Source organism: Bombina bombina, chromosome 8, assembly GCF_027579735.1.
Source record: "Bombina bombina isolate aBomBom1 chromosome 8, aBomBom1.pri, whole genome shotgun sequence".
Taxonomy (NCBI): Eukaryota; Metazoa; Chordata; class Amphibia; order Anura; family Bombinatoridae; genus Bombina; species Bombina bombina.
The window spans coordinates 281,978,632-281,992,550 of record NC_069506.1 but is presented as its reverse complement, the minus strand read 5'-3'; the positions used below and the strand labels follow the sequence as shown (position 1 = coordinate 281,992,550).

Below are 13,919 nucleotides of genomic sequence, written 5' to 3'. Positions count from 1 at the left end.
GGCTTGGGTTCGAGATGTTCAGGATCCCTGGGCAATAGAAATAGTGTCCTAGGGATACAGATTAGAGTTCTAAAGTTTTCCTCCCAGAGGCAGGTTTCTGCTTTCAAGATTATCTGCAAAAAGAGAGGCGTTCTTACACTGCGTAGGAGACCTCTCAGACCTGTGAGTGATTGTTCCAGTTCTAATACAGGAACAGGGTCTGGGTTTTTTATCCCAATCTATTTGTGGTTCCCAAAAAAGAGGGAACCTTCAGACCAATTTTAGATCTCAAGAGTCTAAACAAATTTCTCAGTGTACCGTCCTTCAAGATGGAAACTATTTGTTCCATTCTTTCCTTGATCCAAGAGGGTCAATTTATGACAACAGTGGATTTTAAGGACACGTACCTTCATGTGCCCATTCACAAGATTCATCTCAAGTTTCTAAGGTTTGCCTTTCTGGACATACACTTCCAGTTCGTGGCTCTTCCTTTCGGTCTTGCCACAGCTCCCAGAGTTTTCACAAAGGTTCTGGGATCGCTGTTGGCGGTGCTTCAATTACGGGGCATTGCAGTGGCGCCCTATCTGGACGACATCCTTACAGCAAGCAAGATTTCACACGGACATGGTTATCCTTCCTGCGATCTCACGGGTGGAAGGTAAATTTGTAAAAGAGTTCCTTAGGCCCAAGCACAAGGGTAACTTTCTTGGGAACCATAATAGATTCCATATCAATGAAGATTTTTCTGACAGAAGTCAGGAAATCAAAGATTATCGATACTTGTCTAGTCCTTCAGTCCACTCCTCGGCCATCAGTGGCTCAGTGCATGGAGGTAATCGGGCTGATGGTGGTGGCAATGGACATCTTCCCGTTTGCTCGGTTCCACCTCAGACCTCTGCAGTTAAGCATGCTCAGGCAATGGAACAGAGATTATACGGATTTGTCTCCTCGAATACTTCTGGAGTAGGAGCCAATGGATTCGTTTCAATGGTGGTTGTCTCTGGATCATCTCTCCCAGGGAACCTGCTTTCGCAGACCATCTTGGGCGATTGTGACAACAGACGCCAGCCTTACAGTGTGGGGAGCAGTCTGGGGCTCCCTAAGGGTTCAGGGGGTTTGGACTCAGCCAGAGTCTGTTCTTCCTATAAACATTCTGGATCTGAGAGCGATCTAAATGCTCTTCTGGCCTGGCCTCAGTTAGCCTTGGTCCAGTTTATCAGGTTCCAATCGGACAACATAACGTCAGTGGCTTACATCAATCATCAGGGAGGAACGAGGAGTTCCTTAGCGATGACAGAGGTATCCAAAATAATTCAGTGGGCGGAGACACATTCTTGCTGCCTGTCGGCGATCCACATCCCAGGGGTGGACAACTGGGAGGCGGATTTCCTGAGCAGGCAGACCTTTCATCCTGGGAAGTGGGAACTCAATCCGGAAGTGTTCTCCAGCTATTTCCTCCATTTGCTCATCTTGTTCGGGTCATTGCTCGAATCAAACAGGAGAGGGCATCGGTGATCCTCATTGCACCAGCTTGGCCTCACAGGTTTGGGTATGCAGATCTGGTGGACGTGTCATCTCTGCCACCTTGGAGACTTCCGTTGAGGAAGGACCTTCTAATTCAAGGGCCCTTCCTTCACCAAAATCTGGTTTCTCTGAAGCTGACTGCTTGTAGATTAAACGCTTAATATTATCCAAGCGGGGTTTTTCTGACTCGGTAATTGAGACCATGATTCAGGCTCTTAAGCCTGTCACTAGATAAATTTATCATAAGATATGGCGTAAATATCTCTATTGGTGTGAATCCAAGGGCTAATCATGGAGTAGAGTTAGGATTCCTAGAATTTTGTCCTTTCTCCAAGAGGGTTTAAAGAAAGGTTTATCGACAAGTTCCCTAAAGGGTCAAATCTCTGCCTTATCTATTTTGTTACACAAACATCTGGCAGATGTCCCAGATGTGCAATCATTTGGTCAGGATCAGGCCTGTGTTCAATCCAGTTACTCCTCCATGGAGTCTGAATTTAGTTATCAGAGTTCTTCAAGGGGCTCTGTTTGAGCCTATGCATACCTTAGATATTAAGTTGTTATCTTGGAAAGTTTTATTTCTTGTTGCTATTTCTTCTGCTCGTAGAGTATCAGAGCTCTCGGCATTGCAGTATGAGTCTCCTTACCTTATTTTCAATTCAGATAAGGTAGTTTTCCGTACTAAATTAGGATTTCTTCTTAAGGTTGTTTCTGATCGGAACATTAATCAGCAGATTGTTGTTCCTTCTTTGTGTCCTAATCCTCCTCCTTGGAAAGAACGTCTTCTGCACAATTTGGACGTGGTCCGTGCTTTAAAGTTTTACCTGCAGGCGACTAAGGACTTTCGTCAGTCTTCTTCTTTGTTTGTAATTTTCTCAGGAAAACGTAAGGGACAGAAAGCTACGGCTACTTCTCTTTCTTTTTGGCTGAAGAGTATCATACGTTTTGCATATGAGACTGCTGGACAGCAGCTTCCTGAGAGATTTACGGCTCTTTCCACGAGGGCTGTTGCTTCCTCATGGGCATTCAAAAATGAAGCTTCTGTGGAACAGATTTGCAAGGCTGCAACTTGGTCCTCTCTTCACACTTTTTCAAAGTTCTACAAATTTGACACTTTTGCCTCGGCTGAGGCCGCTTTTGGGAGAAAGGTTCTTCAAGCAGTGGTGCTTTCCGTTTAGGTTCCCTGTCTTGTCCCTCCCATATCATCTGTGTACTCTAGCTTGGGTATTGAATCCCATTAGTAATTAAGATGATCCGTGGTCTCATCGTGTCATAAAAAAGAAAAGAAAATTTATGCTTACCTGTTAAATTTCACGATGAGTCCACGGCCCGCCCTGTTCTTGTAAGACAAGTTGTTGGTTATTATAAACTTCAGACACCTCTGCACCTTGGTTTTTCCTTTCTATCCTTAACTTCGGTCGAATGACTGGAGTGGGAGGGAAGGGAGGAGCTATTTAACAGCTTTGCTGTGGTGCTCTTTGCCGCCTCCTGCTGACCAGCAGGTGAATATCCCATTAGTAATTAAGATGATCCGTGGACTCATTGTGTCCAAAAAAGAAATACATTTATCAGGTAAGCATAAATTTTTATTTTTAAACGACTTTCAGATTTATTTCTATTATCTAATTTGCTTCATTCGTTTTCATTCTGCTTGCTTTTATTTGTGCATTCCTGCTCCTTCAACAAATAATATCAAGAGATTGACGCAAATTTGAAAGTTGTTTAAACTTTGTATTTTTTTTTAATTTAAAAATGATCAAATATAAATTAAAAAAAAAACAATTTTTTAAATGTATTTTAATCCACCGTACTAGGAACTATAGATACTATAATTGTGTCCAGTGATTCCCAGAAGCACATGATCAGTGGGATTTTGCAGGCTTTTGTTTGAAGGCACATTAATGGGACAGGATGGTTTCTACTCACTGTGCTATTTTCCCTCTAGTACTATATAACTCTCTCCAAAGCTTTTCTCTTCTTTTAACCATTTCCTGGTGTTGGTTGGTGCCGCTGCGTCACTAACTGGTATCTGTAAAGAATGCAATTAAGGGAGCGGCAGGCATGGGGTTAATACAGTAACATGGCGAGTGGTAACCATATTACTTCTGTAGTTCACTGTCACTTTACGGCTAGACCCTGGCAATGGTCTGAGAACAGGACTATGATATTGTCAGTATAACTGAAACTTGGTCGGATGATTTTCACTACTAGGCAGTTAACTTAGAGGGTTATACTCTATTTAGGAGGGACAGGAGTAATAAAAGGGGTGGAGGAATTTGCATGTATATTAAACCTGACCTTAGACCTACAATAATGGAAGATATTTATGACGGGAGAAAGCTGAGGCCTTCAGTATTCACTAGAGGGGAAACAATGGGAGATACTTTTAAACAAACTAGAACATACAAACCCATACCATTTAACTGGGTTATCTCTAGAAACTCAAGGCCTAGATGGAATACACCCAATGGTTTTACTGGAACTTGTTATAGATAAACCTCTACTCTTAACCCCTTAACAACCAGCGCCGTACCCTGTACGACGCTGGTCATTAAGCCCTTGAAGGGACACTGAACCCAAAATGTTTTCTTTCGTGATTCAGATAGAGCAGCAATTTTAAGCAACTTTCTAATTTACTCCTATTATCAAATTGTTTTCATTCTCTTGTTATCTTTATTTGAAAAGCAACAATGTAAGTTTAGATGTCGGCCCATTTTTGGTGAACAACCTGGGTTGTTCTTGCTGATTGGTGGATAAATTCACCCACCAATAATCAAGTGCTGTCCACTTGTTTATTAGATGCCTTTTTCAAATAAAGATAGCAAGAGAACGAAGAAAAATTGATAATAGGAGTAAATTAGAAAGTTGCTTAAAATTGCATGCTCTATCTGAATCACAAAAGAAAAATGTTGTGTTCAGTGTCCCTTTAAGGCTATGACGCTGCTGTCTCTCTGTCGCGATCTCTCTAAAAGTAGCGAGATTGTGCTATTTCTGCATGCCCCGCAAGTGGGGCAGTGCAAAAATAGACGGGCAGAGGTACCGAATCAGAGAGGGCACTCTGCATCGGGCAGCGGTGGTGCCCATTGTTGGTGGTGTGGGATGGTTAGGAGGGAGGCGGGTCGGCGACAGTGGGTGGGACCGCTACGCTACAGAAAAATTTGTTTTAGAGTGGCAGTAAGTGGGAAGGAGGGAGAGGGGGCTCTTATAGTGGAGGGGTTATTAGAGGGTGGGAAATCGATCTGGGAGGGGATAGGTTAATGAGGGAGGGGCAGCTACACTACAGAAAAATTGTTTAAATATGATCAAATAAATTTAATAAAAAGATGATACATGGGTACTGGCAGACAGCTGCTAGTGCCTAAGATGGCGAGAATTAGTTAGAAAGGAGAGGTTTAGAGAGCTTTTTGGGTGGGATCAGGGAGGTTGGGGGATCCTTCACTGCAGAAAATATAAAAATAATAAAAATATTTTATAAAAAAAAGCCTTATTTTGATACTGGCTTTCTGCCAGTATTTAAGATGGAGGGTGAGCATTGGGGCTGTGGGGGAGGGAAGAGAGCTGTTTTAAGAGGGATCAGGTAAGGATCGGGGTGGTAAGTGTCGGGTGGGAGGGTAGTCTCTACACTAAAGCTAAAATAACCTTACAAGCTACCTGATTAACTCCTTCACTGCTGGGAATAAGTGTATTGCGCAGCTGCAATAAGCAGCCTTCTAATTTCCAAAAAGCAATGGCAAAGCCATATATGTCTATTTCTGAACACAGGAGATCCCAGAGAAGCATTTACAACCATTTGTGCCATGATTGCACAAGCTGTTTGTAAAGAATTTCAGTGAGAAACCTAAAGTTTGTGAATTTTTTTTTTTTTTTTTTATTTGATCGCATTTGGCTGTGAAATGGAGGCATGAAATATAACAAAATGGGCCTAGATCAATAGTTTGGGTTGTCTACTAATATAAATATATATATATATATATATATATATATAATGTTTTGATAGGTACATTTAAACAGAAATAGAGCCTTTTTTTAAATATGTAGTGATGGCAAAAATGCTCTGGTCCTTTGGGGAAGTTTTAGTCTGAAATGTCCGGTCCTCAAGAGGTTAATTATACAAGACTCATCCTCATGCATAGTACCCCAGGACTGGCGTAAAACTGATGTGATACCATTCTTTAAAAAGGGAAGTAGGGCTGATCCAGGAAGTTATAGACCTGTTAGTCTGACATCAATAGTGGGGAATATAATTAAAGGGATTATAAAGGATTATATAAGTATATTTGTGTAAACAAGATTATGATATCAAATCGGTTTGGTTGTATGAGAAATAGATCATGTCAAACTAATCTAATTAGATTCTACGAGGAAGTAAGTAAAAATATAGATTAGGGGAATCGGTTGATGTGATATACTTAGATTTTGCAAAGGTTTTACAGTGCCACATGAGAGATTAATGTATAAAGTTGAGGGGCTGGGAATATCTTAAAATGTTAGCTCAAGGATAAATAACTGGATAAAAGACATGGAGCAACGAGTTGTAGTAAACAGATTATACTCGGAAGGTAATCAGTGGAGTCCCCCAGGGATCATTACTGGACCCTGTTCTTTTTAATATTTTTATTAATGACTTGGAACATGAATTAAATAGGAACATCTCTATGTTTGCAGATGATACAAAGTTGTGTAAAGTCATTAGGTCAGGGCAGGATGAACTCGCTTTACAAGGGGATTTACCAAAATTGGAAGATTGGGCAGGTAAATTGAAAATGAGATTTAAAACAGGACCATGCAAGGTTCTACATTTTGGAAGTAAAAATAAGCAGGCAATGTATTTAAATGGGACTAGACTTATCCAAACAGAGGAGAAAAGGGGATTTGGGAGTAGTAAAAGATAAGCTAACTATGGGCACGCAATGCAGGGCAGCGGCTTCTAAGGCTAATAAGATACTAGCATGTATTAGGAGGCTTTGATGCAAGGGAGGAAAGAGTAATTCACCATATAAATCCCTGGTAAGACCTCACCTTGAGTATGGAGTGCAGTTCTGGTGACGGATCTTAACAAAATACACTGCACACTTAGTTGAGAGAAGGGCCACAAAACTAATAAGGGGGATGGATAATTTAAGTTGAGGAGAGGTTAGCCAAACTGGGTCGGTTTTCTCTAGAAAAAAAACCTTGAGAGGTTACCTGATTACTTTTATATAAATATATTCATGGCCCATATACAAAGATGGCTCTGTTTATTCCAAGAAAATAGTTTGTGACAAGGTCACAATTTAAGGCTGGAGTAAAGGAGATTTAATCTCCAGCAACGTAAACATTTTTTCACTGTAAGAGCAATCACATTGTGGAACTCATTACCTAAGGAGGTAATAAATGCCAATACCTTTAAAACATTTAAAAATTGTTTAGATATATTTCTGGCTATAAACAGAATTCAGGGATATTATTGCTTGTGCTAACTAGGTCACCTTTTAATCCGATTAATTTAAACTCAACTGGAGCTTTTTTGTAAGTATATTAGATTTGTATAGGTTGAACTCGATGGACTTCAGTCTTTTTTTTTAACCTCATCTATGTTACTATGTAACAAAATCGGTCTGATGTGCTTACTGATTTGCAACTTCTGAGAGAGTTCAAGTGATGCTGTTTGGTGACTGACACCACTGTGATATTAAAATCAGTTTGCCACGTGCAGTGATGGCTTGTCTGACAAATAATGTCTCTTTAGTAAACTTTTCCCAAACATAATACTCTGAGTAATGTGGCAAGCTTTAGCATACATTTGTCTAATTTGAGGTGTGGGAACAGACAACATTATAAAAGGAAAAACCACTAAATGCAATCGCTTTAAAAGTCTTGCTATCTCTTGCTTTTATAGATGTGTATAAACACGTATATCTGTGGTATTTTGTCCCTGCAACTGAATCTCCAGTACCAGGACTGCTAATGTCCTTGGTATATTAGCAGACAACGTGTACAGGCATACTTTTAGCTGGGGTTCTTTTTTAGTAATTTCATGTTTTTTCCCTCTTTTCTAATAGATATAAACAAATTTCTGTGGATGGTGAGGATCGGTGGCAGCACAGACACTGGCAAACATATCAAAGAACACGATTACTACACCCCCACTGGGGAGTTTCGTGTTGATAGAGAGGGGTCCCCGGTTCTGCTGAACTGCCTTATGTACAAGATGTGCTATTATCGCTTTGGACAAGTCTACACAGAAGCCAGTAAGTCATGTGGCCTCATTTACCTGTGTACAATACACATAACCAGCATAGAGCATTGTATGTTATAGAGGGTGAGTGAATGGAGCTTACTGTTAGATAATGAGCTGCAGGAGATATTTGTTCCCTTTGTGTGCAGTTCAAATGTTAACACTTAAAGGGACACTAAACTCAATTTTTTTCTTTCTTTCTAATTTACTCCTATTATCAATTTTTCTTCGTTCTCTTGCTATCTTTTTTTTTTAAAAAGCAGGAATGTGATACACAGGAGCCGGCCCATTTTCGGTTGAGAACCTGGGTTATGCTTGCTTATTGGTGGGTAAATGTAAGCCTCAAATAAGCAAGCACTATCCATGGTGCTGAACCTATGGCTGCTAAGATTTATATTCCTGCTTTTAAAATAAAGATAGCAAGAGAATAGGATAATAAATTAGAGCATGACATTTTAAGCAACTTTCTATCTGAATCACAAAAGAAAACATTGGGGTTCAGTGTTCCTTTAATAGCCCACATCCCAGCTATGCTGTATTTTGCAGGGCATTGTTCTGCCTTGCAATGTCTGTGCCTCTCTAACTGCATAGCCCGACCATTTTTACTGCGCAGCCTGCCCACGACCTGCCCCCTTTTTACTGCTCAGCCCGCGAAACGCCCCGCACCTTTTTACTGCACAGCCTGACCATGACTCGCCCCTTTTTACTGCATTACCCGCCTTTTTTTACTGCACAGCCTGACCCTCTCCTGCCCATTTACCGCAGAGCCTGCCCACAACCCACCCTCTTTTTTTACTGCTCAGCCTGCCCATGACCCGCCCCTTTTTTACTGCTCAGCCTGCCCATGACCCGCCCCCTTTCTCCAACATAGGTGTGTCCGGTCCACGGCGTCATCCTTACTTGTGGGATATTCTCTTCCCCAACAGGAAATGGCAAAGAGCCCAGCAAAGCTGGTCACATGATCCCTCCTAGGCTCCGCCTTCCCCAGTCATTCTCTTTGCCGTTGTACAGGCAACATCTCCACGGAGATGGCTTAGAGTTTTTTAGTGTTTAACTGTAGTTTTTATTATTCAATCAAGAGTTTATTTTAAAATAGTGCTGGTATGTACTATTTACTCTGAAACAGAAAAGAGATGAAGATTTCTGTTTGTAAGAGGAAAATGATTTTAGCAACCGTTACTAAAATCGATGGCTGTTTCCACACAGGACTGTTGAGAGGAATTAACTTCAGTTGGGGGAACAGTGAGCAGACTTTTGCTGCTTGAGGTATGACACATTCTAACAAGACGATGTAATGCTGGAAGCTGTCATTTTCCCTATGGGATCCGGTAAGCCATTTTTATTACAGAAAGAAAAAAAGGGCTTCACAAGGGCTTTTAAGACTGTAGACATTTTCTGGGCTAAATCGATTTATATATAAGCATATTTTATACTCCATAGCCTTGAGGAATTATTTTAATCTTGGGAATTATGTAAAATAACCGGCAGGCACTGTATTGGTCACCTTATTCTCTAGGGGCTTTCCCTAATCATAGGCAGAGTCTCATTTTCGCGCCTCTATTGCGCACTTGTTTTTGGGAAGCATGACATGCAGATGCATGTGTGAGGAGCTCTGATACATAGAAAAGACTTTCTGAAGGCGTCATTTGGTATCGTATTCCCCTTTGGGCTTGGTTGGGTCTCAGCAAAGCAGATACCAGGGACTGTAAAGGGGTTAAATATAAAAACGGCTCCGGTTCCGTTATTTTAAGGGTTAAAGCTTCCAAATTTGGTGTGCAATACTTTTAAGGCTTTAAGACACTGTGGTGAAATTTTGGTGAATTTTGAACAATTCCTTCATACTTTTTCACAATTGCAGTAATAAAGTGTGTTCAGTTTAAAATTTAAAGTAACAGTAACGGTTTATTTTAAAACGTTTTTTGTACTTTGTTATCAAGTTTATGCCTGTTTAACATGTCTGAACTACCAGATAGACTGTGTTCTGAATGTGGGGAAGCCAAGGTTCCTTCTCATTTAAATAGATGTGATTTATGTGACACAAAATTTAGAGAAAATGATGCCCAAGATGATTCCTCAAGTGAGGGGAGTAAGCATGGTACTGCATCATCCCCTCCTTCGTCTACACCAGTCTTGCCCACACAGGAGGCCCCTAGTACATCTAGTGCGCCAATACTCCTTACTATGCAACAATTAACGGCTGTAATGGATAATTCTATCAAAAACATTTTAGCCAAAATGCCCACTTATCAGCGAAAGCGCGACTGCTCTGTTTTAGAAAATACTGAAGAGCATGAGGACGCTGATGATATTGGTTCTGAAGTGCCCCTACACCAGTCTGAGGGGGCCAGGGAGGTTTTGTCTTAGGGAGAAATTTCAGATTCAGGGAAAATTTCTCAACATGCTGAACCTGATGTGATTACATTTAAATTTAAATTGGAACATCTCCGCGCTCTGCTTAAGGAGGTGTTATCTACTCTGGATGATTGTGAGAATTTGGTCATTCCAGAGAAACTATGTAAAATGGACAAGTTCCTAGAGGTCCCGGGGCCCCCCGAAGCTTTTCCTATACCCAAGCGGGTGGCGGACATTGTAAATAAAGAATGGGAAAGGCCCGGTATACCTTTCGTCCCTCCCCCCATATTTAAAAAATTGTTTCCTATGGTCGACCCCAGAAAGGACTTATGGCAGACAGTCCCCAAGGTCAAGGGGGCGGTTTCTACTCTAAACAAACGCACCACTATACCTATAGAAGATAGTTGTGCTTTCAAAGATCCTATGGATAAAAAATTAGGTTTGCTTAAAAAGATGTTTGTTCAGCAAGGTTACCTTCTACAACCAATTTCATGCATTGTTCCTGTCACTACAGCAGCGTGTTTTCTGGTTCGATGAACTAGAAAAGGCGCTCAATAATAATTCTTCTTCTTATGAGGAGATTATGGACAGAATTCATGCTCTCAAATTGGCTAATTCTTTCACCCTAGACGCCACTTTGCAATTGGCTAGGTTAGCGGCGAAAAATTCTGGTTTTGCTATTGTGGCGCGCAGAGCGCTTTGGCTAAAATCTTGGTCAGCGGATGCGTCTTCCAAGAACAAATTGCTTAACATTCCTTTCAAGGGGAAAACGCTGTTTGGCCCTGACTTGAAAGAGATTATCTCTGATATCACTGGGGGCAAGGGCCACGCCCTTCCTCAGGATAGGTCTTTCAAGGCCAAAAATAAACCTAATTTTCGTCCCTTTCGCAGAAACGGACCAGCCCCAAGTGCTACGTCCTCTAAGCAAGAGGGTAATACTTCTCAAGCCAAGCCAGCCTGGAGACCAATGCAAGGCTGGAACAAAGGAAAGCAGGCCAAGAAACCTGCCACTACTACCAAGACAGCATGAGATGTTGGCCCCCGATCCGGGACCGGATCTGGTGGGGGGCAGACTCTCTCTCTTCGCTCAGGCTTGGGCAAGAGATGTTCTGGATCCTTGGGCACTAGAAATAGTCTCCCAAGGTTATCTTCTGGAATTCAAGGGGCTTCCCCCAAGGGGGAGGTTCCACAGGTCTCAATTGTCTTCAGACCACATAAAAAAACAGGCATTCTTACATTGTGTAGAAGACCTGTTAAAAATGGGAGTGATTCATCCTGTTCCATTAGGAGAACAAGGGATGGGGTTCTACTCCAATCTGTTCGTAGTTCCCAAAAAAGAGGGAACATTCAGACCAATCTTAGATCTCAAGATCCTAAACAAGTTTCTCAAGGTTCCATCGTTCAAAATGGAAACCATTCGAACAATTCTTCCTTCCATCCAGGAAGGTCAATTCATGACCACGGTGGATTTAAAGGATGCGTATCTACATATTCCTATCCACAAGGAACATCATCGGTTCCTAAGGTTCGCATTCCTGGACAAGCATTACCAGTTTGTGGCACTTCCGTTCGGATTAGCCACTGCTCCAAGAATTTTCACAAAGGTACTAGGGTCCCTTCTAGCGGTGCTAAGACCAAGGGGCATTGCAGTAGTACCTTACTTGGACGACATTCTGATTCAAGCGTCGTCCCTTCCTCAAGCAAAGGCTCACACGGACATTGTCCTGGCCTTTCTCAGATCTCACGGGTGGAAAGTGAACGTAGAAAAAAGTTCTCTATCTCCGTCAACAAGGGTTCCCTTCTTGGGAACAATAATAGACTCCTTAGAAATGAGGATTTTTCTGACAGAGGCCAGAAAATCAAAACTTCTAAACTCTTGTCAAATACTTCATTCTGTTCCTCTTCCTTCCATAGCGCAGTGCATGGAAGTAATAGGTTTGATGGTAGCGGCAATGGACATAGTTCCTTTTGCGCGAATTCATCTAAGACCATTACAACTGTGCATGCTCAGTCAGTGGAATGGGGACTATACAGACTTGTCTCCGACGATACAAGTAGATCAGAGGACCAGAGATTCACTCCGTTGGTGGCTGTCCCTGGACAACCTGTCACAGGGGATGAGCTTCCGCAAACCAGAGTGGGTCATTGTCACGACCGACGCCAGTCTGGTGGGCTGGGGCGCGGTCTGGGGACCCCTGAAAGCTCAGGGTCTTTGGTCTCGGGAAGAATCTCTTCTCCCGATAAATATTCTGGAACTGAGAGCGATATTCAATGCTCTCAAGGCTTGGCCTCAGCTAGCAAAGGCCAAGTTCATACGGTTTCAATCAGACAACATGACGACTGTTGCGTACATCAACCATCAGGGGGGAACAAGGAGTTCCCTGGCGATGGAAGAAGTGACCAAAATCATTCAATGGGCGGAGACTCACTCCTGCCACTTGTCTGCAATCCACATCCCAGGAGTGGAAAATTGGGAAGCGGATTTTCTGAGTCGTCAGACATTTCATCCGGGGGAGTGGGAACTCCATCCGGAAATCTTTGCCCAAATTACTCAATTGTGGGGCATTCCAGACATGGATCTGATGGCCTCTCGTCAGAACTTCAAGGTTCCTTGCTACGGGTCCAGATCCAGGGATCCCAAGGCGACTCTAGTAGATGCACTAGTAGCACCTTGGACCTTCAAACTAGCTTATGTATTCCCGCCGTTTCCTCTCATCCCCAGGCTGGTAGCCAGGATCAATCAGGAGAGGGCATCGGTGATCTTGATAGCTCCTGCGTGGCCACGCAGGACTTGGTATGCAGACCTGGTGAATATGTCATCGGCTCCACCATGGAAGCTACCTTTGAGACGAGACCTTCTTGTTCAAGGTCCGTTCGAACATCCGAATCTGGTCTCACTCCAACTGACTGCTTGGAGATTGAACGCTTGATCTTATCAAAGCGAGGGTTCTCAGATTCTGTCATTGATACTCTTGTTCAGGCCAGAAAGCCTGTAACTAGAAAAATCTACCACAAAATATGGAAAAAATATATCTGTTGGTGTGAATCTAAAGGATTCCCTTGGGACAAGATAAAAATTCCTAAGATTCTATCCTTTCTTCAAGAAGGTTTGGAGAAAGGATTATCTGCAAGTTCTTTGAAGGGACAGATTTCTGCCTTGTCTGTGTTACTTCACAAAAAGCTGGCAGCTGTGCCAGATGTTCAAGCCTTTGTTCAGGCTCTGGTTAGAATCAAGCCTGTTTACAAACCTTTGACTCCTCCTTGGAGTCTCAATTTAGTTCTTTCAGTTCTTCAGGGGGTTCCGTTTGAACCCTTACATTCCGTTGATATTAAGTTATTATCTTGGAAAGTTTTGTTTTTGGTTGCAATTTCTTCTGCTAGAAGAGTTTCAGAATTATCTGCTCTGCAGTGTTCTCCTCCTTATCTGGTGTTCCATGCAGATAAGGTGGTTTTACGTACTAAACCTGGTTTTCTTCCGAAAGTTGTTTCTAACAAAAACATTAACCAGGAGATAGTCGTGCCTTCTTTGTGTCCGAATCCAGTTTCAAAGAAGGAACGTTTGTTGCACAATTTGGATGTAGTGCGTGCTCTAAAATTCTATTTAGATGCTACAAAGGATTTTAGACAAACATCTTCCTTGTTTGTTGTTTATTCTGGTAAAAGGAGAGGTCAAAAAGCAACTTCTACCTCTCTCTCTTTTTGGCTTAAAAGCATCATCAGATTGGCTTACGAGACTGCCGGACGGCAGCCTCCTGAAAGAATCACAGCTCATTCCACTAGGGCTGTGGCTTCCACATGGGCCTTCAAGAACGAGGCTTCTGTTGATCAGATATGTAAGGCAGCGACTTGG

The 13,919-nt window shown here is 42.2% G+C and overlaps 1 protein-coding gene across 1 annotated transcript in view; it reads left to right on the top strand.

The window, feature by feature from the left end:
• The window catches only part of STT3A (STT3 oligosaccharyltransferase complex catalytic subunit A), a 79,796-nt gene that overhangs the window by 54,157 nt on the left and 11,720 nt on the right, over positions 1–13,919 (top strand). The window contains exon 16 of the mRNA XM_053691409.1: positions 7,542–7,730. Within this exon, the coding sequence (XP_053547384.1) occupies positions 7,542–7,730 (189 nt within the window). The remainder of the gene's footprint in view (positions 1–7,541; positions 7,731–13,919) is intronic.